Genomic DNA, 26057 nt, shown 5'->3' on the forward strand with positions numbered 1-26057 from the left:
CGTAGATGGAAGCAATGATATATACTAGGAAATGACTCCATTCCCGAAAATTATGTCTCTTTTATAGACCCTCAACAGACACTTAGGGCATCCCAAGTAGTCATTCTACTCACACGGAAATACCACTCTCATTAGTGGCGATGGTAAGGTGGCATTTCATCTCATATCTCATATTACTTCGTTTCGGGGACCAGAAATTGTGACTCGTGGCAGAATGCGCCATCCGTGACACGGCAGGGATATAATTTCAAGACATGATCACAAAGTTGGGGGCCTTTGTACAGCGATAATCGGCTAACTTTTCTGTACGGATGACTTAACCTGGGTAATGATTAAGTAACCTACCACTGTACAACTTTGAATGGAAGCTCAACTACGAAGAAATAAGAAGTAGTGTGTGGTAAATCAAGTAGTTGATTATACAAGATCAAGCGATATTATGATTTGTATTAATTGGTATTATTCTGGTGTTTGAAGAGCTGGTGCAATGAAGGAGGTCGATCTGCATATACGAGAGGAAAAGACATTTATAATAGGAATATTGCTAGTGATGCTAGAAGGGAGATAGAGGAGGCAAGTAGTATAACTAGCACTACCAAAATAAACAAAGCCTAAGTTTGAGCCAGAAATAACCCAACTATACTATGAATAATATTTATACGAGGAAAGAAGGGGGTATTGCCCTTCATACCTGGCTAGCACGAATGTCCAGGTTCGATTATCTTCAAAGTTCCTGACTGAGCCAGAGGAGTGGCTCCAACACCACTACCAGGTTTGACGATATTGATTGATAGCCGTTTCTGCACTCAACTATCCGGTATTGTATTAGGGAACATTATTAAGATTGATATCTTCGACAAACGCTATATCGACCAGGGTCTTGTTGTTTGCGGGAGAACAACAGCCTCATCTGCAGCTGATGGCGTAGGCCCCAGCTAATAACCACTAGAAAAGGCTGGTGGCTATCTTCATAGTGGCCGGAGTGATGATTGTGGAGTCGAAAAGGTAAAAGGGTAAGTTGAGAGGTTGCTGTCCGATAGATTTATGATTTCTGTGACGATTAATGTCTGTAATGAGCCTGATGGAACCGGAGGCTCCACTCCTTTTATACTTGATATCACGGTTCTCGGAATATTGATATAGGCTGGCAAAGGTTGCACAACTTAAAGACCGAATTATTGCCCGACTTTCCGTGGATTACAAAACTGTAATGGCCGGACAGGAGGAATTTTAAGTTCGGTTTCGAGAAAATTTATTATTCTCCTTTCTTTCCCCGTCCAAATTGCACGAGAATGGTACCCCCAACTCTGCACCAGCTGTAATTAGCGAAAAATCTGGAGAAGTCTCCCACATTGCATCAGTGTTACATCGACGCAATTATTACGATTCAGAATCAAGACTAGGTAGAATCATTTTTCGATGACATTCAAGCGTTCCAAGGCTGGGAATGAAGAGGAAAATATTTCTAGAGACTCGGACTCTTTCTAATGTCGCGTAAACAGGTAAACTCAATGTGCACTATGCCTTTCTCAATTAGGAGAATCATTCAATCTTTATGTTGGTTTCTGGAGTTGATTAATTGGCCTTCACTCTTGAGCTATGTCGATCATCGGTTGCCCACAGACAAGAGACCGGTACCATATTGCATTGCCGAAGATATCATCCTCCTACATGGTGCTTTAAGTCGTTGACTACTCAATCAGGAGCCACTGGTTAGATATCCTGTATGCAGACAACGAACTGAAAGCGCTTCCGGCGATGGAGACTAGAGATATCGATTTAAATACCCTGACTCCAGACAGAGTTCCCCCGCACTTGTCTCCAAGTTCTGTACACACTGACACTCGGTTGAATGACCCGACGGGGTACCCAAGGTCAGCACTGGCACCTGCACGTGGATGTTCATCTATAAGACAATTATTTAGGAGTATTGAATAGTCACAAATGGCCATGGATGACCCAGAGTCGAAACCTGCAAATACCTATGATCTCTTGATTATTATGGACTCTTTCGCAATTGGTGTGGCCCCCGTGTGGGGTATGAGTGAGCCACAGTCGGACCTCTCACCCGATGTGCCGCCACTCCTCATCCCTCTCCACCAACTAAGGTTAAGAAAATTGGCCCTTGGAGACCATGACTTGAAAATCTAACGTAGACTTATACCATATTTCCTTTACCATCCTGCATTGTTCCTGTTTCTATCCACATTGCACTAGTGTTGCATTGAAGAAATGATTGTGAGCACCTCGGAATGAATGCCGAAGGTCTTGTCGCTAATTGAATATCAGAAGCCTATCCAAGCGCGCGAGCTCATCCCAGGAAGCACAGAAGGGCAAACTCTTGCTAGCAATGTTCCCCTCAGTTTCTGGGGAGGCGTTGACCCCGAGACCGGCGTCGTGATTGACAGTCATCATCCCTTGGTCGGGAAATCGGTCGCTGGCAAGATTCTTGCCATTCCAAGTGGTCGCGGATCTTGCACCGGAAGTGGTGTCATTCTTCAATTGATCCTCAATGACTACGCGCCACTTGCTCTCATATTCGGCCGGGAGGAGATGATTCTAACCATTGGGGTTCTTGTCGCCCAGGAAATGTTCGGCAAGAGTATTCCTGTTCTGAATGTTCCGATGTCTTCATTAAACCAACTTCAAGACATCAACTGGGCTCGAATTTCAGGCGGCCAGATATCTTTTGGAGTAGCCACAGATGACTCAGGGCTAGAGACGTCTTTGAAACAATCTGATTGCAAGCTTGATACTCCGTCGCTACATCTGACTCCTTTCGACCAAGAATTGCTGGATGGCTTGCATGGAAGAGCGGCGCAGATTGCAATGCGAGTAATTATTCGGACAGCACAGATTGAAGGCGTGACTTCGCTCATTGACATCACCAACGGACACATTGATTGCTGCATCTACACGGGACCCGCAACTTTAGAATTTGCACAAAGACTATGCGACATGGGAGGAAGATTCAGAATTCCGACATCATTGAACTCGATCTCTGTCGACCAAAGGCTATGGCGCTCTCAAGGGGTTGATCCGGCGCTTGGAGAGCCTTCCGAGGAGTTGGCGCGTGCTTACCTAGAGATGGGAGCTCGGCCGACATTCACCTGCGCCCCATATCTCCTCGAGGAAGCCCCAAAATTGGGAGAAAATATTATTTGGGCCGAGTCAAATGCCGTGGTATTTGCGAATAGCGTTCTTGGGGCAAGGACCATCAAATGCCCGGATTATCTGGATGTGATGTGTGCCTTGACTGGTCGTGCGCTGAATACTGGTTGTCATATAACCGAAAACCGCAAGGCCAGAATGGAAGTTCACTTTGCATCTGCCGAGGGGGGCTGATGATACTCTTTTTCCACTTCTCGGATACCTTGTTGGAGACATCGCTGCCGAGTGCATTCCCATTGTGACTGGGCTTGAAAAGCAGGGTATCACGACCGAGGACCTAAAGGCATTTGGAGCTGCCTTTGCTACTACAAGCTCCTCCCCAATGTTTCACATTGCCGGAATCACGATAGAAGCACGCAGTACCGAGGAGATTCAATACCACTTGAAAGATACAACACGGGTTACAATAACACGATCGGATTTAGTTAAGCAATGGTATCGATTCAACGACTACAGCGAGGGACACAGCGATGATCACATCGATTTAGTCTCATTAGGCAATCCTCATTTCTCGTATGACGAGATTGTGAAAGCCGTCAACCTCTGTTCGGGTCGCAAGAAGAGCGAGCGAGCTACTATGGTGATTACATGCAATCGAGATACATACTCTCGAGCAGCCCGGGACGGCCACATTTCTGCACTGGAAGATTTCGGGGCCCTGATAATTACTGATACCTGCTGGTGCATGATTCAAGAGCCAGTTATTCCCCCGGATCACGAACAATTATCACAAACTCGGCCAAATATGCCCACTATGGGAAAGGATTGACTGGTCGACAAGTTCGGTTTGGGGGGTTGGCACGATGTATAGAGGCTGCATGCACGGGGAAAGCGACCAACAAACCTCCCCAGTGGCTTATTGACACAGAAAGTACATGAATGAGAAATAAAAGTCACCTCGGGCAGCAGATATTTGGTGCCTTAACCCTGAGGTTGACCAACACCTTCCGATTAACTAGTTGCTATGTACTCCGCCACAAGCAAAGGCACATCACGAGCTTGGACAAGGCTGGCAGCACAGCCACCGCCAAAGTAATTTATGTATCGCGGATCTAGATAATCACTGGTAGTATATAGTTAACACATCTCGATAAGTCAGCGATACATTTTTAAAAGATTTTTGAAAATGACCCCATCACGCACCTCTCGCACACTCGGGGCTCTCCTCGCCCTCCACGCCGGTGATGCCCTCGGCGCACCCCTCGAATTTAAACCTCACACCGTCATCCGCGGTCTCCACCCCGGTCGCAACGCCAACGCTGAATTCCCTCGAACTCTTACTGGAGGAGGTTCTCACTCCTGGGCTCCCGGTGCTGCCACCGACGATACTGACCTCACCCGCGCCGTCCTGCTCGCCTACCGCGATGCCATCTGCAACGGCGACGATGTCGTCAACAAGGCTGCAGAACACTTTCTCGCGTGGTATCGAGGAGATCACTGGCCTAGTCGTCGACAAGGGAGCAAGCCTCGCGATATTGGCCGCACTACAAGGAAAGCTCTATCCTCGCTTGCTTCCTCCCGTCATCCCTCCTCAACAGGTGCTGGCGAGGGTAGTGCTGGCAACGGCAGCTTGATGCGTTGTATCCCTACAGGACTCTTCCAGAATGACCCGGAACTACTCATCAAGGAGAGCCAATCCATCAGCGCGATTACGCACAATGACACCCGATGTACTATCGCCTGCGCCGCCTACAACGCCATTGTTTCTGCCCTGGTCGTACGCGGTCTATCTGTCGAGGATGCCGTGTCTGCGGGCGAGCGTGTCGCTATCTCACTAGAAAGTGGCCGCACCGATGGGCCTGTCTACGGTGCCATGAAGATCGGACGCACAACCTCCCTCGTGGAATTGGCTGATAAGGGACCTAGAAAGCTTGGCTTCCCTGGTATGTGCGGCGGCTTTGTGCTTAATTCGCTGACTTTGGCGGTTGCTGCGGTCCTGGATGAGCGGAGATTGGACCAGGTGCTTGTCGATGTTGTTAGAGTCGGTATGGATACAGACACAAATGCTGCCATTGCAGGTGGTCTCCTCGGGGCGAGGGACGGAGAGGAGGCCGTGCTTGACGAGTGGAAGGATTTGCTGCAGTTTGGCCCGGAGTTTCGTCGCCTTGTTGACCAAATCTTGACAGCTCAGGGAGTCATACCAGAAGAGGGACAGAGTGATGAAGTAGGTCTATTCAGTGGGAATCATGGCTTGAATGTGTCCATTTGATTGGAGACACATAAAACGGACAATGCGGGATATAACTTGATACACGCAGTGATGTCTGTTCCTGTTCAATGAGGCCTCACACAATTACACTTCCAAGGTTGAGATATTAACGAAGCAAGAATAGCTATTTCCCTTGCAATATTTGACCCCTTGCTGCTAAGGTGTCTTGAATGTGGTACCGCTTCCTTTAGCTCCTCGTTCTCGTTAGTTTCTTGTTGGTAGCCACGTTCCTAACAACAGTTGATCAATAGGCCAGAAAATCGACGGAAATCCTGAAAAGGAGTCCTTGAAACCTAGAAGTCTACTCCACAAATCAAAAGGTTGTTATTGAGGGGCCTAACATCTGATCCGACGACTTCGGTATTTTAAGTGGCCCACATTCCACATTGTCCCCGCATCCCGACCATTTCCACGTGGCCTATAGAATTTATGAAGAAGCCATTTGAAGGGTCTTGAAAGTTTACATACCCTTGTTTATACCTTGCAGCTCGACAGGACGTACAACATGGAAAGCCAAGCAAACCAGGCGGACTGGGAAACAACAGACGTTCTCATCTGCGGATGCGGGCCCACGGGCGCAATGTTGTCCGGGTATTTGGGCAAGCTTGGGATTAACAACATTCTACTCGAGAAAGAAGCTGCCATCACCACTGATCCTCGCGGTATCGCCCTTGACGATGATGGCATTCGGCTACTGCAGGGTCTTGGCTTATATGAACATGTTTTTACTGAGATCGGTTCTTGTAATGGCGACACCTTCAAGTTTGGATGAATTTTGCTCGCCCCTTGGCTAACACCAATTGTTCGGATAGATATTGCCAAGGCCAAATTTATTAGCGGGACGCATCAAAATCTGCACGCGAAGCATTTTCTGCATTTCGATATGGCTTCGGTAAGAAATTCTAAATTGCGATAAGTGTTGGAGAGATGATTCCTAACCAGTAAATAGAGCGAAGGACAAACAGGGCATGTGGGTATCCTGGCTCACAAGCAGCCCATTCTCGAGAAACATCTCCGATCTACTATCGAGGAAGCCGATAGCTGCGAATTGCGGAGTAGCTGCACGTTAACTTCAATCTCTGAAGACGAAAACTGGGTCTACGCAACATATGATGACCCCCTGGGGAGAGAAAGGCGTATTCGTGCGAAATTCCTCGCTGCTGCGGATGGTAAGACTGGATTCACGCGCAAGATGTATTTAGAGCCGAAGGGGATTCGACTCGAATGGGCAGAGCAGTATGTTGCCGCGAGGCTCCTTGGAAAAAATAAAACTAACAATCTTTCCCAGAACCAAGTATGAAGAGACATGGGTTGCACTAAATTGGAAACTCCATCTTCCAACAAAAGAAACCCACCCTTCATTCCCACTATGGAATTTGGGATACACACCTGAGCAAGTCTATGACCTCTTCTTCCCCGTCGACTTTCGGTTCCTTTGCAACCCAGATCGCCCAGCCGTATGCGGCCGATTTGGTCTTTCAGAAGATCGTCTGTGGCGATTTGAGTTCGTTATCGCTGCCGATGAGGATGGCGTGGAGATGGCATCGGAGAAAAAAGTCCGCGATGTTGTGTACCCGTATTTGACGCATTCGGGGAGTCGCTATGGGTGAGATCTACGAGGAAACCCGTACTCATGCCCTTTACTAATTATGCCACAGTTTGAAACAAGACGTGTCATACCCAGAAGACTGTATCGAGGTCCTGCGGTCACGGCCATTTCGATTCTCAGCTCGAAGTTGCAACAAATGGAGTCTCAATCGAGTGATTCTCTGCGGCGATGCAGCACACGTCTTTCCACCATGTGAACCCCCATTCACCATTCCAACGAACCAAAGCTAACGTCTCGCATAGTTGGTGGACAAGGAATTACATCCGGATTCCGAGATGCAATCTCACTAGCCTGGCGACTGGCAATCGCATGCAAACCCGGTTCCAATCTCGACTACGAGCACCTGCTGACAGGCTGGTATCTGGAACGAAAACAGCAGCTTGATGCTTCACTCGCTAGTACTGTTCGAAATGGTGACATGGTGAATGGGAAAAACTGGAGTCACATTTTCTTCGCAATTGGGGTCTTTGGTTTCTGCAATTGGTTCCAAATTGGAAGCACTGGCTTGAACGTGGGCCCCGAGGAGCCGGACCTACCCGGTACACGCATACGTCCGAGATGCCCTTTCTACCGGAATTTGGTGGTGGTGTGAGCTTCCCACAGACTTACTGCATGAGTCTGAGAGACGGCTCAGAAGTGCAATTTACCGACGACGTGATATTCTTCGGCAAGAAGGGGATTTTCCAGATTGTGGTTCTACTGAATACTCTCGATGAAGTGGAATCAGCTATACAAGACATGGAAGAGGTCAAGGCGGCCGAAGATCTTATTTCTCCAGCTGAAGCTACTTTCTTCGTGCCTCGGGTTGCTTGCGAGTCGGCGCCTGCGGGTCGGCTGGATGCAGTGGTTGCCCGGCCGCTCTTCCGCACAGCGTCAAGCGACGAGTTTGCTCATTCGACTCTTTGCAATTCCCGACCAGAGCCGCGGGGATATAGTGAGTCTCTGATTTGGGATACTATAGAAGTAAAGCGATATGTGGTACTCAGATTGGATCGTTTCGTTTTTGCTACTTGTAATTCTAAGACCGAATTGGAGCGGGTCTTGAGACAATTGAGCACTTTGTTTTAGTTAGAACGGAGAATATTTTCTCAAAATACAAGTGCATTGTTTATTCCTTTCTTCTGATTACCTCCGAGGTTAATATCACTCAGGCCCAAAGACATGACTAAAGCTCGAGAGATCTTTTACCGTTGATGCCGATTATTCGGTAACGGGGTTGGCAATGACATCTGTACAGCCTAGTAGCAATGGCTGAATTTTATCTACCGCAAAACTCCTCCAACACTACTCCTCGAGCCGGATAGACCCCGCCATTTTGCGGGGCCTTGTGAGTGATTACTGTAGGATTGTATGGGTGAACAACCCCCACGGGGAAGCATTGCGGGCCGCAGTTAGCCGGTTGCCGCAGCCAGAGAACTGCCAATCAAAATACAGATTGATTGTTCAAGGTCTCAAACTGATAAATATGAAGAGATATCTTACTTAAAGAGGGATTCTGCTAGATAGAACTAATTTCTACTGCTTTTTCAATTCATTTGTGCTTTGTGGAAATGGAAGACGCAGCTGTGCCTCGGAAGCTCTGGGAGCACCCAAGCCCAGAATCTACCCAAATGAGTCGATTCCGGACCGAGTTGGAGTTATCCGTAGGACGCAAGTTCAAGGTGAGCAAAATATAATGGTGGATAAGCTATCTTGCTCAAGACCTAACTCGGATCAATAGTCATTTCATGAACTTTACCTCTATTCAATTCGGAATCGGTCTGAGTTCTGGGAGTTTTGCTGGAAGTATTTCCAAATCATCCATCGAGGAACTTACACTGCTGTGGTGGACGAGTCTGCAAGGATGGACAGTGTGCCTGCATGGTTTACCGGCGTGAAGGTAAATTTCGCGGAAAATGTACTCTTCTCTCGTCGTTTGGGCGATACCACTGGCAAAGAAGACACCAAAGTCGCCATCACAGAGATTCGTGAGGATGGGTTGAAGGAGGTGGTGCATCTTACATGGGGACAGCTGAGATCGAGAACAGGTCTTTTGATTCAGGCGATGAAAGCAAATGGTGTTGTGCGTGGCGATCGAATAGCCGTATGTGCTTCTAACAGCATGGATACTCTTCTCGTATTCCTCGCGTCGACAGCCTTGGGTGCGATATTCTCGTCCAGCTCGACCGATATGGGGGTGAAGGGGGTGTTGGATCGTTTGCTGCAAATCAAGCCTCGTTGGTTGTTCATGGACGATTTTGCCGTTTACAATGGGAAGAGGATTGACTTGCGTCCCAAGATGAAGGAGATAGCCGACGGAATGGAATCCATTAGCGAGTTCCAAGGTGTCATCTCACAGCCACGCGCATCATCTGAACCTGCTGATATCCAGAGTATCCCTCGGACCGAGACGCTTCCGGAATTTCTCTCCAAGGCAAAAGGCAAAGATCATCTGGAGTTCGAGCGAGTTGACTTCCGCGATCCCTTTTTGGTAGTCTACTCCTCTGGCACAACTGGTCAACCCAAGTGCATTGTTCACTCAGTGGGAGGCGTGCTATTGAATGCCCACAAGGAAGGTCGTTTGCACACAGATCTTGGGCCCGAGAGCACGGCATGCCAATATACAACTACGGGATGGATTATGTACCTGTCGGCCATTCAAACACTGCTCTTTGGGTCTCGGGTGATTCTATACGACGGAAGCCCTTTTGTGCCGGATGCCAGAGTGCTAATCGATATTGTAGCCCAGGAGAAGTATTGAGCCCAAAGAATAACCACTAGTATCTATACCGAGGACAGGCACTGATATATCGCAGGGTCACGCATCTGGGGATCTCCCCACGGTGGCTGCATGAATTGCAGCGAGCGACAATACGACCACGCGAGACAACAGACCTTTCATCGCTTCAAGTCGTGACTAGCACTGGTATGGTGCTGCGAGATGAGTTATTCGAATGGTTTTATGACGAAGGGTTTCCGGCACATGTTCGGCTGAACAATATCTCGGGTGGCACTGATATTGCAGGGTGCTTTGGGATTGGCAATCCTTTGAGTGCACTTTATGTAGGTGGGTGCGCTGGGTGCAGTTTAGGAGTGCCAGTTGAAGTCTTTGACTCAACTATTGAAGGAGGAAATGGTACCAAGGGCATCCCTGTGGAGGAAGGTGTGCCTGGTGAGCTGGTGGCCACTTCAGCATTCCCTAACATGCCAACGCAGTTCTGGGGCGATGCCAATGGCAAGAAATACCACGGGGCCTACTTTGAACGATTCGACAGTAAGGCCGCGTCACAGTTGCAAGTTAAGCCATCTCAGTGGTTGCTAACTACTAGGCAACAGATGTTTGGACGCACGGGGACTTTGTTTCAATCCATCCTATCACGAAGCAGCTCGTGTTCCACGGGCGAGCTGACGGGGTCCTCAACCCCTCCGGCGTCCGTTTCGGATCGGCTGAGATCTATCGGGTGATTGAGAGCCAATTCTCACACGAAATTGCGGACTCAATTTGCGTGGGCCAACGACGACCGTCGGATACGGACGAGCGGGTTCTGCTCTTCTTGCTGATGAAGGGCGGGGTGTTATTTACGGGTAAATTGGTTGATCGGGTCAAGAGTGCGATCCGAAGCGAGTTAAGTGCCCGCCATGTGCCGATGTACATATTCGAGACCCCTGAAATACCGGTAAGTGATTGATCAATCGAGCTCCATCGAGCTCCACTGAGACTGAGTTGAAATCGACACTGACGGCATGGTGGATCAGACCACGGTCAATTTGAAGAAAGTGGAGTTGCCTGTGAAGCAGATTGTATCGGGCAAGCGAATTCAGCCATCGGGGACCCTGCTCAACCCAGGCAGCCTGGATTATTATTATCGATTCGTCGAGATGGAGAGGCGGGAGAGCAAATTGTGAATTGTGGAGGGTGATTGGGCGGGGGAAGTGAGGCTAGACAGCGCATAAGGGGAGAGAGAAACAAGCCCCACTTTGAATTGTCCACTTAAATTGACGGTGTGCCCGGTTTTAGTTTTTGCCATTGTGCTCGTAAGGAGAATTCGGATAGGTCGGGTCTGATCATCGAGCCAAGCTTTCTCCAAGCTTTAGTTCATGCCCCATAGTTGTGAACCAGCTTGGTACAGCTGGGTTGTGTCATGACATTAGTATGCTGTATACTGTATACTCATGCTGTATGCAGTGATGCAGTAGATGTAGTAGATGTAGTAGACTCGAATTGACTGCATGCAAAAGCTGTGCAGATGCAGTGAAGTGAAGTGTGAGGTGTGTAGAAGAGAAGAGGAGGGGAAGTCACTGCGTCATTCTGCCCCGCAGAGCGTTGTGATTGCCTGTTTACACGTGCCGTGGCTTCTGCTTTGCTTGTTTTCAGCTTCTCCTCTCCTCTCCTCTCCTCTTCTCTTCTTTTCTCATTCCTCTCCTTCACCCTGCTTACTTCCACTTACCCCGGTAGTATCCCATCTCCACCCCGATTCATCATGGTTCATCTCGCTTCCGTCAAGAACGACGACGAGGTCTTTGACCCCGCCAGTCGCAAGATCGACTCCCTCTCCCCTATCCCCGACGAAAGCGAGATCTACACCAATGTCTACGGCAGTCGTTTCGCTGCCGAGCATCTCCCCGAACATGAGATGCCTGAGGGTGAAATGCCTCGCCAGGTGGCTGCCCGTATGATCCGGGATGAATTGAGTTTGGACGGTAACCCCAAGCTCAACCTTGCCAGTTTTGTCACCACCTACATGGAGGATGAGATCGAGGACATTATGACCGATTCCTTTTCCAAGAACTTCATCGACTACGAGGAATACCCCCACAGTGCCGAGATCCAGAACCGCTGCGTCAACATGATCGCTCGTCTGTTCAACTGCCCGACGGACCCCAGTGGAGAGAATGCCATGGGAACCTCCACCATTGGTTCCTCCGAGGCTATTATGCTAGGCACTCTGGCCATGAAGAAGCGTTGGCAGAACAAGCGCAAGGCCGAGGGCAAGGACTGGACCCGTCCCAACATCGTCATGAACAGTGCTGTCCAGGTCTGCTGGGAGAAGGCCGCCCGCTACTTTGATATCGAGGAGAAATACGTCTATTGTACCGAAACTCGCTTCGTGATCGACCCCAAGCAGGCCGTCGACCTCGTTGACGAGAACACCATTGGTATCTGTGCCATCATTGGAACCACCTACACTGGTGAGTATGAGGATGTCAAGGCGATTAACGACTTGCTGGTCGAGAGGGGCATTGACTGCCCTATCCACGTTGATGCCGCCAGCGGTGGCTTCGTCGCGCCTTTCATCCAGCCCGACCTCGTCTGGGACTTCCGTCTCGAAAAGGTTGTCTCGATTAATGTGTCTGGCCATAAGTATGGTCTTGTCTACCCTGGAGTTGGCTGGGCCCTCTGGCGGTCCCCCGAGTATCTCCCAAGGAGCTGGTCTTCAACATCAACTACCTGGGTGCCGACCAGGCCAGTTTCACTCTGAACTTCTCCAAGGGTGCCTCGCAGGTGATCGGCCAATATTACCAGATGATCCGACTCGGTAAGCACGGTTACCGTTCGATCATGGTGAACCTGACTCGCATTGCGGACTACATGTCGGATCAGCTGAAGCAGATGGGCATGATCATTATGAGCCAGGGTAAAGGAAAGGGTCTGCCACTGGTGGCATTCCGCTTGCCCCCGAACCCAGACCGCGTTTATGATGAGTTCGCCGTTGCCCACCAGTTGCGCGAGCGTGGTTGGGTTGTGCCCGCCTACACGATGGCCCCCCACAGCGAGAAGCTCCAGATGATGCGCGTGGTTGTGCGCGAGGACTTCAGCATGAACCGCTGTGACAGCCTCCTGATTGACGTGAAGCTGGCTCTTCAGACCCTGGAGTCTATGGATCAGGCGATGATCACCAAGTATAAGGCGTAAGCTGCTCCTCCTCTCCTCTCCCCTCCTGTGTTTTTTTTATTTCCACATCCTGACTTTTCGATAGCCATATGCGCAACCACCGGTCCCACCCCCGGCACAAGCAAACACATGCTCAATACCAGGGCGAGAAGCACTCACTGCAAGGCAAGCACGGCAAGACGCACGGAGTGTGCTAAAATGGGAGATGTGGATAGGCGGGGATCTTCCTTTGAGGATGCTGCACAGCCACGGAGGTAGCTTGGGTTCGCTTGGGCGAGGCTAGCTTTCGGGGATAATCAATGTTCAAGTTTGCCATTGACTATTTAGTGTGTGTTTAGTATTGGAAAGCTGATGTTGTCTACGATGTAATTGAATTGAATTGAATTGAATTGAATTGAGCGATCAATGAGGACTGCCAGTGACAGACAGTATAGCTGTAGTATTGTGGTTTATATGATACCCCGTCACCACTCGCAACCTCAGCCTTTCACTCTCCACCTCTCCACCTCTTCGCCCCCAACCCACTGGCATACGAAGTACCCATCCCCCCGGGAATAGTTGACTCCTCCGAGTCCTCGCACTTTGATGCCACAAATGCCACAGATGCCATGAGATTAAGGGGGGGAAATTCCTAGCTGCACCTTGCAAGGGATCTTCTAGAAGTGCAAAGCCTCCATTCCGACGTCAGCGGGGATAATTATAGCACAAGAGATACGAGTCCATCCCTCCACGCCAATCATTGTTGTCTTTGCGCTGATCAGCCTCCACCAGCCCTTCTCCCCTCCCCCCTCTTGCTGTGTTGTTCCTTTCGTGTCCCTCAAACCTGGCACACAAGAATGCCCTTCTTCAAGAGGAGATCACCGAATTCGAACTCGAATTCGAACTCAAGTGGGAACCCAGACAGTTCTACTAGTACTACTACTCCTCCTACAGGCAACTCCTTTGCTCGTTCGGTGGAACATCTCATCCACCCCGCCTTTGTTCAACAACAACAACAACAACAACCACAGCCGCAACCACCCCTCAACCCCCCCCGATTACGAGCAAGTTGGTCACTTCCCAGTCTCCGACCCTCGTTTATTGGGGGCGCAGAGACAGTCGCAGTCTGGAGTACAATCACAATCACAACCACAACCACAACCACAATCCTCGTTGCACCGTTCCCAAAGCCAACGTCAGCCCCACCTGCAGCAACGCGACCGACCGACTGTGAGTGTTGTCGCCCCTGAGCCTGAGCCTGAGTTTCAGCCTCAGCCTCGTCAAAAAAGAGGTCTATTTGTGCGCCCCTCTTCGGGTATTCTCGATCGCAGTTCCAGTGTTTCCATCAGGGGCAGGACCATCTCTCATCCCATCTCCCAGCCTGCCTCGCCGCAAGTGCCCTTTCTCAACACTTCCGACGATCACGTCGCCCATTACTCCCACGAGGATCACTCTCCTGCAACCCATTCTTATGAAACCCGATCCACATCGTTAGCCTATCAGCAGCAGCAGCAGCAGCAGCAGCAGCAGCAGCAACAACACCTCCGACAACCATCGCGTGAACAAAACGAACGGTCGCCCCAGTCGCAATACCCCTCGCAGCAATTCCCCGCGCCGATCGACCAGCCCTATCCCAGGCCCCTTGTGCGCTCCAATACCGATCCAAATTTGCTGGGTAACTCCAGCCAACCTTCGTTCACCGAATCCACCGACGAATCGCCCCATCCCTTCGAGGGCCCCCGGGGTCAGCCCCATCGTTCCCAGCAGGACCTGGTATTGAATGCCCGGCCCCCTTCCCGGCAATCCTACGAGCCACTCTCCCCAATTCATTCGCAGACTCATCCTGACGCCATGCAGCAGGCTTCCGCGCAGGCACCACCATCATCATCCAACGATCAGCTGTCGGGGAGTTCTAGTCGTCGCGGGAGCGCGACTGCCCATAACATGCCCGATCAGCCTGGCCGACAGACGCCGACCAGCAATCGTCAACGCGAAGATCCCGGAGATATCGATGTTCGAGCTTTGCTTCAGAAGCATGAAGAGTTACGTATGTTTAATGGATCTACCCCATACTTTCCCCCTCTTTTTCTTTTTCTCTACTGTTGGTTGGTTCCAGCGGTTACAATTGTTTGGTTGACTGATACTGATCTGATAACGATAACAAATAGAGAGCAAATACTCCAAAGTCAAACGTTACTACTTCGACAAAGAGGCCCAAGTCCAGCATCTCCAGAATACTGTCGCCCATCAGCGTATGGCCGTGTCTCGAACCGTGCTAGACGATAATGAATACGCGAACCGATTCCAGCGCCTGGATGGTGCCATCAAGGATCTGGCATTCTCCGTGCGGAAAGATTGGCGCACTGTTCCCTCATGGTTGCACGGTCTGGTGACCGAGGACGCCGTCACAACCGGCACAAAAGAGATGACTGCCATGGGCCGAGCTGTGGTCAGTAAATGGCTTGGGGAGGAGGTTTTCCACAAGTACTTCCATCCGGGATTGGATCCTGCGCTCAGCGTGCAGCTGAAGAGCATTGAGATGAACCTGCGCCGACAACAAATGCGCCCATGCACGGACGAAGATCGAGAGAATGCCATCGCTCGACTTTCTAACTGGCGCCGCACAACTTTTGACGGTCTTGGCGATGCACTGTCTACCCCAGACGCTCAAGAGTACCGCGCGGAGTTAATCGAGCACCTGATCGCCGAGCTAGCATCATTCCTGAGCACACAGCTCCAAGAACCCGCGCTGGCTGGCCTAGAAGCAGGCGTCCGGATGATCATCGAGAACACCGTCAACATCGCCGAGAAGATCCCGCTCGAGGCTCGCGACGTTTACGTGGAGTACCTACCGACCAATATTGCTTTTGCCGATGCATTTATGAAAGTGGAAGGCCAACTGCCACCACTATCACACCTCCCTCAACCCCCAGCGGACCAGGAACCCGAAGATCCCGCCGCAGTAGAGGGAGACTCATCGCCCGCTTCCAACTCCACCGGAGCCGGCGAGGGCACATCCCCAGCCCCACGCGAGTCCAAGAAGAAATCCGTCTTCGACGCCATAAGAAACCGCAAATCTGGTGGAGCCGACCACGGTCGATCGGGGGCATCCCACCCGCACGAAGAAAAGATCGAACAGCCTGAGGTTGCGATTCCGCCCCGAATTCGATTCTCTTCTTTCCTGACGGTCGAGGTGCGCGGCAAGGGCCAGGCGATGGTCCTAGTGAAAGCGCCTGTGTGGCTGATAGAGTGAACAAAAAGTAGGTTCGTTGTATATATCATGGACGCACGACTCATGCTGTGCTGCAAGTGGCATGGTGATGATGAGCACGAGCTTAAGCTTGAGCTTCGGCACGATTAAGCATTGATATCCCATTCGTTATTGTTCTTGTTCTTGCAAGGGTGGATTTTGGCGGGAGGAAGGGGAGGATATCCATGGATTTTATTTAGTTTATTTTTCAGATTCGATTTGAATACTTTAAATATCATGAGGTGTATACCGGGCAGATGATTCACGGTGTTGCCCAGGGCAGTTTATGACTTGAATTTTAAGTTCACCTGGTAATTGAGTACATCCAGTCCTGGTGTACTAGTTACTGAGTAACCCGTCCATATGTTCCTATCATTCCTAGTACCATCCTCCTCTCCAATTTGAAACTTGGAAGGTTGCCCTTTTCATCGAATCCCTGGATGCAATTAATTACAGGGGAGGCGGTGCCAAATCCAGCCCCTCAACAGTTAACTTAAACGCATCGCTGCGGGAATAACTGCCTGCAACATCCAAATCCAACCGGCCACGCTCACAATCATCCAGATCAATCTGCGCAATCGCCAGCCCATCCCCAGCCGCAATTGTTTCCTCCTCAATATCCGCCATAATATGCGGACCGGAAGGGTTACTAGCAGCAGCATCCTCACTATCAGCCGAATCATCCGTAGAAACCTCCCACAACGGGCCTGCAAGGACGGCACCAAGAGGCGAAACTATACAAGACCCGCCACGAGAAACAAACTCATCGGCACCAGCCTTAGCCTGACCAAGCTGTTCAACTTTCGCAGCCAACTCCTCAACCTTATCCGTCACATCGCCCACCTTAGAACCAGCATCAGTATCAGAGGGATGGCCCTGACCCTGCGGCCAAACAATCTCATGGGGACCCTCCGAAGTAATAGAAAGTTTCCTTCCAGACGGCTGAGGTCTAGACTGTGTCTGCGGCGGCACACCACCGACCGCCGAAACAGCAGAAGACTCATCAGAACCGGTAATCCAGTCCGGTAACTCTGAAGATCGAACACACTGGTTCGCCGAGAGAACAAAGCACCGTCCCTCAGCACCAACAGTCCGCATAAGAGGCAGCCACGTATCGCGGGCATCAGCCGTAGGCGCGAGGTAGATATTCACATTCTGCGAGTACAAACTCTGGCGTAGGAGAGGCATGTAGTTCTCCCAACATATCGCCGAAGCCAGGGTTAACGGTATACCGTTTAGGGTTGTCGTTACGGCACGGAGAGTCGAAGCCGACCCCTGGCCCCAGATTAAACGTTCTGAGCCGGTCTGAATGTTATACACAAACAATTAGCAAAACCTTCAAGTTTAGGGTAGAGTCTCGGGGCCGGCAGGAAAACAAACCGGCATAACCTTCCTCCTCTTCCCCAAAACACCCCTAACAGGATCAACATAAACAACAGCACAATAAAGCGTCCCACCCACTCTCTCCACAACACCCGTAACGATGAAAACGCCTGTCTCAGCCGCAATCCTCTCAAGCGTCTCCCTCGTCCCATCACCACGATGACTCTTGCCGACGGCAACAGGTAATCTCCTCTCGATCCAGTCATCACCGCCTCCGGCAGGTGTATCGCCCAGATCAACGGCTGCCTTGAAATAGGCTAGGAACTGATCCCGGCCGCGCGGGTGTCTCAGCTCCGACTGCGGCACCGAATGAGCAGGTTCGTGGGTATCCGCCTAGATAGGCTTCCGGGAAGAGAATTAGGTGCACGCCGCGCTTGGATGCTGTTATAGTTGTGCGTTCTAGGGCGGCGAGGGTTGAAGGGAGGGTGGCGCGAGTTCGGGCTTGGGCCACTGCTACTGTGAGATGAGACATTGTGGGTGGGTGGGTTGATAGGTAAATTTAGTGTATTTCGGTTGATTGATGGGGATAGTTGAGATGAATTGCAGTGTATAGCTAGGTCGATCAAAGTAGATCATTGAAGTTTAGATGGAAGTGGAGGTGGGGTGGAGGTGGAGGAGGAAATAAAGTAGACTCAGGACAGTGGGAGTCCGGGGGTGGGGCGTTGATAAAACGGGGAAATGACATCATGCGTACTTCACTGCACCAAGTAGGGCTAAGGTCAACCTCAAACCTCACGCTAGAAAAGTTAAATATACTTCGTTTATACTCCTTGCAGACGAGCAGGGAAGTCCCTGTAGTATCTAGCACATGCATGCATGCACACGGTCATCATGTGTGAATACTTCATGCTTAAGAGCCAAGTGGTGGCACAACACTGGACTACAGTACAGTGGCAACATTTACTCAGTTCTTCAGGAATAATAGTAATCTTCAATATCAGTCTGTTCTATTGGCAATCCATCGGGCAACACCAGCCCCGGGATGAAGAAAAATATGTACAAAAGCCATGCACACCGCACGAAATGCAATTTGAATTTTGCAGTGAAAAGAAATCACAAGAAAAGAAAAAAAAAGAAACTCTCTGGTTCCCGGGTATAGCGCCTCGCGATGATAAAGAAACTTGAAAGAAAAGCGCGCAGACAAAACCCAGATGGATGAAAATGCCAGAAAATTCAAGTTGCCAGAACGAGGTGTCAACGAAAGAAAGACTTGAATCAAAGCAACAAACACATTGCTGGAACGCGGAAGGGAAATTCGTATCGTCGAAAATATCGAGGTTCAATGCAGAGTGAGTCGAAGTAAAGGCAGAGGCTGAAAATGGACATGAAAGAACGGAAGATTATTTTCAAGATGAAAGGCCTTTCCAATCACTCTGTTCGTGTGGAGAATGGGTTATGCGGTGGAGATACCGTTCGCATTGGCGGCTTGCTGGAGCACGCGAGGCCAGCGTGAGATAAGTTCAACATCGTCGAGGACACCCTTGCCCTGGTTTCGGACGTATTGGGTCGAGGGATCAACTCGATGCTCATGGTCCCAGTAGGTCGGAGTGCCCTTGATGAGAGCAGAGTAGACGAGACGGCGGCGGCGCTGAGAGCGCAGAACATCTTGGCGGATCGATTCCAAGTCCCATTTGTTGTTGACTTCCTCGACGAAGTAGGCTAGGAGCTTGACTGGGTCCGTCGTGTTGGGCAGCGCCGCCTCGCCAGGGCTGGGAGTGCGCGGGGGAGTCGGTGATGGGAATGGGTAGGATTTGTCGGTGGCACGCTGCGGGATGGGGGAAGCGTGAGGTGAGTCGAGAGGCGTGGGCAGGTTGGCCACGGCCAGAGACAAAGGATTGCCAGATTTCACTGGCGCACGGGCTTCACGGACAGGGGCAGATGGGATAGGAAGACCTGCTGCCAGATTGGTCAACTCCTCCGGGTCGCTGGCCACGTCGAAGAGCATAGGCGGGTCGATTGGTGAGTAGACGAATTTCCAGCGGCCCCTTCGAATCATAACGACCGGCGCCTGAGTTCCCTCTCCCATGTACTCTCCGTAAACAGTGTCGGCCCTGACGCCATCCTCCCCGGTCAGATATGGTACCAGGGAAACACCGTCCAGGGGCAGGCCTGGGACGAGACGAGCTCCCACGAGGCCGGCGAATGTGGGGAGCAGATCCATAGTGGAGACATTCTCGGAGACGCGCTTTGGAGCAAACTTCTTGGGAGCATGGAAGAGCATGGGCACTCGGGAGGAGTTCTCGAACCAGGCCATCTTGTACCACAGGCCACGTTCGCCAAGCATGTCACCATGGTCACCGGTGAAAACAATGATGGTATCCTCGTCTAAACCAGTGTTCTTGAGGACCTTGAGCAGCTTGCCAATGTTGGTGTCCACGTAAGTGCAGGCGGCATAGTATGCACGGCGGGCTGCCTTGATGCGGTCCTCGGGCAAGTCCTTGCCAAACAGATCGATGCACTTGAGAATTCGCTGAGAGTGCGGGTCCAGCTGGTCGTGAGGGATAGCGCCATTCTTGGGAAGCGGAATCTCGACATCTTCGTACATGTCCCAGTACTCCCTGGTCATGGCATAAGGATCATGAGGGTGCGTCATGGAGACGGTCAAACAGAAGGGCTGGTCAGTGCGGGTGCGGACGTGGTCGTACAGGTACTGTTCCGACTTGTAAATCACCTCCTCGTCGAAGTCGAGCTGGTTGGTTCGGACGACAGGACCGGCATCCATGACCGAGGACATGTTGTGATAGTAGTCGAGGCGAATTTCGGGTTCATCCCAGTTCACCGACCAGCCGTAATCGCCGGGGTAAATGTCACTTGTTAGACGCTGCTCGTAACCGTGAAGTTGGTCTGGTCCACAGAAATGCATTTTTCCAGCCAGGGCCGTGTGGTAACCCTCACGACGGAGGTAGTGGGCATAGGTAGGAATGTCGGCAGGGAAATCCGCCGCGTTGTCGTAAGCCCCAATCTTTGATGGTAGCTGACCACTGACCATGACGAAGCGCGAGGGGGCGCAAAGAGGAGAGTTGCAGTAAGCAGAATCAAAAACAACACCCTCACCGGCCAACTTGTCGAGGTTGGGGGTCTTGATGGGGGAGTTCTTATCATGGAGGGAGAGCAGAGGGGCAGCCATCTGGTCAGCCATGATGTAAAGGATGTTTGGCTTTTTGGTAGCCATTTTATCGAAGTCTTGGCCTTCGCCTTGCAGAGGAGAATAAGCTCAAGGGAGAGAGAGAGAGAGAGAGAGAGAGAGAGAGAGAGAGAGAGCTGGAGGCACGAGGAAAGGTAGGAAGGAAGGAAGGTGGAGAGTGGAGGATGAGAAGTTGAATGGGGAATGAAGAATGGAAAGATGAAAGAATGGCGGAAGCGGGTGAGGGGGTAGATATAAGTGAAGAAGAATGGCACATGTGGGGGAAGGACAGTTCAGAGCCAGACAATGCAAAATCAAACAAATTTTTTGTCCAGACTATCTGAAAAAGGAAAATTGACACTGGAGGTACGGAGGTCTCCTACTCGACACGAGGGCCCGAGAGCCGGAGCTATAGTTGGTTACAATACGGTACACTATAGTCTACATCTGATAATCCAGATCATCGCCAGTATACATACATAGTTACTACAGTACATACTGTACGAATAAACTGGGGATCTCCACCGCTCGATCCAGCGGAGTCATGAGTTCGACTAAGGAGACTACTGCATGGAAGATCAGGGGAAGCGGTGACGTACTCATTGAAGGCGCAAGATCGAGCAATTGCTGGGTGCGATGGTGTGATTGTATGATGTGACAGTATTTACAGTACAGTATCCAGTATACAGTATAGTGGGGAGTATACTCAGTATACTCAGTATACTAAACCGAATATCATGATCATCTATTCCATCCTCCATCCTCCATATCTCCGTTCCACCAAATGTCCACATGATCACTCCAATGCGGATTCCGTCTCCTCGTCGAGTCACTAAATCCCTTACAAAGAGAGTAAGTGCCCAAGTGCCGAGTGATTGTGACTTGACTATTTGCCACGCTATTACTCAACCATCCCCGGTCCACCGCCATTCTGACCGTATCATTACAACTAACAGATGTAACAAATAAATCAACTTCCACCCCCTTCCACCCCAACGCAAGGAATCCTCACAACTTTTGCATGTATGTCTGGACATATCACTTGTAATGTTCAGTGCAATTATCACCTACTCTCGACCCCAGACTCGTCAGTAAGGTTATCCGCCTTGGGCTGACCCTTGTAACGCCGGCGATCTCAGCCGAACAACCCGACCACCGGCGCAAACCTTGCTCCCCACCGATCGTGTCACCCTGCCCATCCTGGCCAATCATTCCAGGCTTCATTACCCCTGGGACCGACTCGTCGGCGAGACGATGTCGTGCTAGCCACCTTCAGGCATGCTTGGGGCGTTGTCCCCACTTGCTTATCTCTCCAGCCAATCATTACCTTTCTGCTTCGACCTCCGAATTGAGCACCGCACAAAAATCAGCACTTTGCCAGGAGCCGACGGGGGTGCCCGATAAGCGACGAGTGCAGGATGTGCAAAGTGCAGACTGTGCAGATGGCACGGACTTTGGTGAGCAGAACAGAAATGACACCTGGCATTCCGGTTTCAACATACTCGTTACGGAATACCCATATCCACACTTGTTCGCACTGTGCAAGTAGATCAATGAGCAATCCCCCTGTCTAAGCACGCCATGCGGGAGCGGTCTGTTCCAGCCGCCCCCGGATTCCATAGCATACTCGTACAATGCTCCATATTTGTTCACTGTACAGCCTACAGACTCAGACTAGACTTAGGCCGCGTGGCGTTGAACACGAGTACAAAGTACGAGATGTACGGAGTACAAAGTTCCCCTGTAATCAGATGTGATTCGATTCACCGCCGTTTCGCGGCTCCAGGTTCTGCATAAGATCCGGTCCCCACCACATTGCACTAGCTGGACTATTTCTCCTGAAGCAGCATGGCGTGGTGTACACTTGGGACACTCTCGGTTTGAGTCTCGTCCAGTTGAGCTACTCTGTGCGGTACTCTGACCCCATACGGAGTACACCAAGAGGGACTACTACCAATAGGGACAATTGTGGAACATCGCAGCCACCATATACGGAATACTCGTACGGAATACCTGGGCTCCATCTAGGTATCTGCTTCCTGAACTGCACGATGACGGAGAATTAAATTTAAATTTAAATTACAGCGTGCACCAGCGATGTACAATCGCAAGCTAACTAACTAACGACTGTACATATGTGCGTAAGTAGATATGTGAGCAGGATTGCTTCTCATCAATCACATCTGCCAACAATCAGCACTGCACAACCACTCGTACACACTCCCTTCAAGAAAAGGGGAGAAATACAGTGGCGTTGCAAAAGTTTGAAACCCCATGTTGACTGTTCTTGTCTCCGCCTTCTAGTCGCGGACTAGTAGCTACCTGAGATGGAATAGATTGGCCTATCTATTCCATCTCAGGTAGCTAATAGGTTCCCATTAGCAGGCCGTAAATCATGGTGGGCAATATGGGGTTTCAAGCTTTTGCAACGCCACTGTCCATACTCCGGGTTGAAAAAAGCAAACCCAAGATCCACTTTCCTTTGACAACCCGTCAATGTCACTCCGCCACCCCGTTCATATGTTTGTTCCCACGTCGACAATCATTTCCGACCTTGTGCCGTTCCGGTTACGTCTACATGAGAAAGAGAAAGAGATTAGGGGAGAGTAGATAGTCCATTCATAGGATAAGATAAGAATAAAGAAAACTATGTACTCCCCAGGGCTGTCTGTAACCCGAAGAGAATGGAGGTTAAGACCTAACCTGGCCACCCTGGCCAACACCGCATCCCTCCCTCAAAAGATCAACGCACCTTGTCACAGATGAGCGTAAAGGGCGGACAAAGGATCAGCAACAAATAGGAGAAGCGAAAAAAAAGAGAATCCATCATCGTCACAACTAGAGAAACTTGAGACCTTGCACCCACTTCCTAAAAAAATGAGCTAGTAGAAGCACAATTCTACTAATCCCAAAGTGAATCTTCCTGGGAGGGAGGCGGGTTATTCCAGTCGTCTTGAGGATCCCAAAAATCCGTCTCTATTTCAGGCCGAATCCATTCATTGCCGTCTCGCGGAACGTTATGCAGAAGGCACAGACGGCAGTCTTCGTCCAGTCTGTCTGGGCAGAAGAATGGGTCATCGCGATGTGCTATGGCATACTCAGCTTCAGCGCGAAGTTCTTCTTCTGTTTTCTTGGGCCATTGCTCAAGTTTCGTCTTCATGACCGGCGGCAAGTTGGCCATGTACCACTGAGTCAGGTCGCGAAGAGCGACCGCCGCCTCAAAAACATTACCATTGCTACCTTTCGGGAAAGGACGCTTTAGATGCACGGGAACCAGCTTGCGTAGACCAGTCTTCCAGAGATTGAGTCGGACAGACTTGTCCCGGCGGGACTCCAGCTCTTCGATGTCGATAATGCGTCTGTGCATGAGTCGAAGCTCCAGCAAGTCTCGTGTACCACCAGAGTAAGTGATGATGATGGTCTCAGGGCCAACAAAGTCCCAAACACGATTGCGAGCAGCGTCGCGTCCTTCAAGGACAGTCCTCATTCTTCGCGCACTCCGTAACATCTGCCAATCTACACCGGTCCAGTGAGTGTTCAGATGGAGCATCTCTACATTTTCGCCGGGGAAGACGAGCGAGTTGATGAGAATCTCTCCGGTGAAAAAGTCAAGCATGCCGATACGGACGATTTCACGATCGCCGTTGGTGGCAATGCCCGCCTCACAGCTCAAGACAACGGCGGTTCTGGGGTCAATCGCCACGCTTGGATCAGGGGTGGCATAGAGATGCCACGCTTCCTTGGCTTCGTCTGAGTTGAACTGTGGGAACCTGTGGTAGTCCGAGTGATGGCATCCTTTGGAGTCAGGCCAACCACCGCAACAGGACCACTTCTGGAATTTAATTAGCGGGATTCAAATGTTGAAGACAGAGGGGAAGAGACAATGAGAACAAGGATCATAACTTACCCTGTTGGCGCCGACCGTACCATCATGACCGATGCATCGGGCCTTGCGAACCGTCGAAATGTCAATACTCTTTGCGACGTAGTCATTCCAGGTACAAGGAACCATATAGTTCCACCATTCCATCACCTCGAAGTTTTTGGTGATGCCTGAGACAGTGTAACAGGGCTTTTGCGGGTCCATCTCGATGCCGAGGAGAGGCTTTTCTCTCCACTCCGGGATCAGTGACGTGCGATTATCGTCGGTTGGTTCAATTTTGTGACGAGGCTTTGACTGCATCGCTCTGGCATACTCCCGGGGGGTAGTATTGCTCGATTTTCATATCAGGATTGGGAAAATCATTCTGGAGAATGTAACCCTTTGTACGGGGATCATTACTTGTGATGATGTTGCCACCGCTGGTGAAGATCATCGGCTTGGCCTTGCCCTCGGGCCAGAAGTCAAAGTAGCGAGTAGTCTCACGGCGAGCTGCGTCCTTCTCGGCCTGGGTGGCCGGACGTGTGCGACGCTTCGCTTCGGACGACTGTTCGAGAACTATGATGAATGTTTAGTCTCATGTTCCAAAGTGAAATGCAGATAGATAGAGAAGAGAAACTTACCAAAGCAATCTATGCAACGGACTTGCTTCCTGAGGATCTCCCAATCTTGGTACTGTTCGAAGCGGTACTTGTACTTATCACTGATCATGTCCTTTTTATCCATGGTCAGACCATTTAGGTCCGCTAGGATTTCATCGCTACGCTCAATGTCGTTGGGACGAGAGGATTGAAACGAAGAAGCTGAGGAAGACATGGCTGACAGCGGTGCAGTAAAAGCTTGCTCGGTGTCGAAGAAAGGAATAGATGGGGCAAAACGAAGATGTGACTTGGAGAGTAGTGGAGGTTAGGAACGAAGGGTGGAGAAAAGAGAAGCGGGTGAAGGAAGAGGTGAGGAGAGAAGAGAAAAAGGAGACAGGCTGAGGAAAGGAAGTGAGGGAAGTGGCGAAGAGGGTCACCTCGCAGGAATCCCCTTCAAATGAACACGAAGTGCAATTCGTATCCGATATTCGAAGTGAAGTGCAGTGGCATAACAGGGCAAGATGCCCGGCGGAGCGAAGTCGTAGCCACAAATGAAGTTCCACAACTTCGATATCGATATGGTGAAGTAGAATTTGTCTTTGTTGGTAAGAGAGGAAATGAAGCTGGGAGAAAAGTGAAAGTTGGACAGGAATGTGTGTGGACGTCCTTGTTAAGCTAGCAGGATCATGTGCCAGATCCTGCGTCATACCATGAGCAGATGTGAGAATATTGGCGCCTGAAGGACGCCTGGGACACCATGATTCAGAGGGGTCGATATCTGGTTGTGGCGCCTGTGCAAACGAACGTGAATGAAGTGCGGATGAGTGTGGTTGGGCGATATTCATGGATTTGATGGAGCGCCTGTACACAACTACAGAGGCAGGTAGTTTGTTTGATAGAATGAAATTCACATTTAACAAATAACAATACACAACCTGTTGCAACCACCTAAATAATTGACGGCGGATTGACAACACTTATGCCGTGCTGTACATGCAC

At 50.5% G+C, this 26057-nt stretch overlaps 10 protein-coding genes across 10 annotated transcripts; 6 read left to right on the forward strand and 4 right to left on the reverse strand.

The window, feature by feature from the left end:
* Nucleotides 1-2256: 2256 nt before the first annotated feature.
* Nucleotides 2257-3940, forward strand: N7509_006647 (Aconitase/3-isopropylmalate dehydratase large subunit alpha/beta/alpha subdomain 1/3; the record flags this gene model as incomplete). The annotated part of the gene is made up of 2 exons (XM_056631284.1): nucleotides 2257-3262; nucleotides 3309-3940. The coding sequence occupies 2 exons, from the start codon at nucleotides 2257-2259 to the stop codon at nucleotides 3938-3940; spliced, it is 1638 nt and encodes a 545-aa protein (XP_056486835.1).
* A 357-nt stretch (nucleotides 3941-4297) lies between these two features.
* Nucleotides 4298-5380, forward strand: N7509_006648 (ADP-ribosylglycohydrolase family protein; the record flags this gene model as incomplete). The annotated part of the gene is made up of 1 exon (XM_056631285.1): nucleotides 4298-5380. One exon carries the CDS (start codon nucleotides 4298-4300, stop codon nucleotides 5378-5380), a length of 1083 nt encoding a protein of 360 aa, XP_056486836.1.
* A 505-nt stretch (nucleotides 5381-5885) lies between these two features.
* On the forward strand, nucleotides 5886-8057 carry N7509_006649 (monooxygenase; the record flags this gene model as incomplete). The annotated part of the gene is given in 7 exon segments (XM_056631286.1): nucleotides 5886-6123; nucleotides 6193-6272; nucleotides 6330-6616; nucleotides 6669-6986; nucleotides 7039-7181; nucleotides 7232-7575; nucleotides 7593-8057. 7 exon segments carry the CDS (start codon nucleotides 5886-5888, stop codon nucleotides 8055-8057), a joined length of 1875 nt encoding a protein of 624 aa, XP_056486837.1.
* Nucleotides 8058-8539: 482 nt separating this feature from the next.
* On the forward strand, nucleotides 8540-10874 carry N7509_006650 (uncharacterized protein; the record flags this gene model as incomplete). The annotated part of the gene is made up of 5 exons (XM_056631287.1): nucleotides 8540-8650; nucleotides 8710-9722; nucleotides 9785-10242; nucleotides 10305-10645; nucleotides 10725-10874. The coding sequence occupies 5 exons, from the start codon at nucleotides 8540-8542 to the stop codon at nucleotides 10872-10874; spliced, it is 2073 nt and encodes a 690-aa protein (XP_056486838.1).
* Nucleotides 10875-11449: 575 nt separating this feature from the next.
* On the forward strand, nucleotides 11450-13058 carry N7509_006651 (glutamate decarboxylase; the record flags this gene model as incomplete). Its single annotated transcript, XM_056631288.1, has 3 exons — nucleotides 11450-12381; nucleotides 12438-12878; nucleotides 12947-13058. 3 exons carry the CDS (start codon nucleotides 11450-11452, stop codon nucleotides 13056-13058), a joined length of 1485 nt encoding a protein of 494 aa, XP_056486839.1.
* A 1633-nt stretch (nucleotides 13059-14691) lies between these two features.
* On the forward strand, nucleotides 14692-16093 carry N7509_006652 (uncharacterized protein; the record flags this gene model as incomplete). Its single annotated transcript, XM_056631289.1, has 2 exons — nucleotides 14692-14887; nucleotides 15009-16093. 2 exons carry the CDS (start codon nucleotides 14692-14694, stop codon nucleotides 16091-16093), a joined length of 1281 nt encoding a protein of 426 aa, XP_056486840.1.
* A 447-nt stretch (nucleotides 16094-16540) lies between these two features.
* Nucleotides 16541-17945, reverse strand: N7509_006653 (nitrilase; the record flags this gene model as incomplete). Its single annotated transcript, XM_056631290.1, has 3 exons — nucleotides 16541-17395; nucleotides 17471-17719; nucleotides 17772-17945. 3 exons carry the CDS (start codon nucleotides 17943-17945, stop codon nucleotides 16541-16543), a joined length of 1278 nt encoding a protein of 425 aa, XP_056486841.1.
* A 921-nt stretch (nucleotides 17946-18866) lies between these two features.
* Nucleotides 18867-20645, reverse strand: N7509_006654 (putative choline sulfatase; the record flags this gene model as incomplete). Its single annotated transcript, XM_056631291.1, has 1 exon — nucleotides 18867-20645. One exon carries the CDS (start codon nucleotides 20643-20645, stop codon nucleotides 18867-18869), a length of 1779 nt encoding a protein of 592 aa, XP_056486842.1.
* A 2854-nt stretch (nucleotides 20646-23499) lies between these two features.
* N7509_006655 (rna exonuclease 3) lies at nucleotides 23500-24684 on the reverse strand (the record flags this gene model as incomplete). The annotated part of the gene is made up of 2 exons (XM_056631292.1): nucleotides 23500-24429; nucleotides 24505-24684. 2 exons carry the CDS (start codon nucleotides 24682-24684, stop codon nucleotides 23500-23502), a joined length of 1110 nt encoding a protein of 369 aa, XP_056486843.1.
* Nucleotides 24685-24751: 67 nt separating this feature from the next.
* On the reverse strand, nucleotides 24752-25293 carry N7509_006656 (uncharacterized protein; the record flags this gene model as incomplete). The annotated part of the gene is made up of 2 exons (XM_056631293.1): nucleotides 24752-25035; nucleotides 25119-25293. The coding sequence occupies 2 exons, from the start codon at nucleotides 25291-25293 to the stop codon at nucleotides 24752-24754; spliced, it is 459 nt and encodes a 152-aa protein (XP_056486844.1).
* Nucleotides 25294-26057: the final 764 nt, after the last annotated feature.

The sequence above is a fragment of the Penicillium cosmopolitanum genome (assembly GCF_028827165.1).
Source record: "Penicillium cosmopolitanum strain IBT 29677 chromosome Unknown utg000008l:1.0-4398992.0:1.0-4402845.0, whole genome shotgun sequence".
Classification (NCBI taxonomy): Eukaryota; Fungi; Ascomycota; class Eurotiomycetes; order Eurotiales; family Aspergillaceae; genus Penicillium; species Penicillium cosmopolitanum.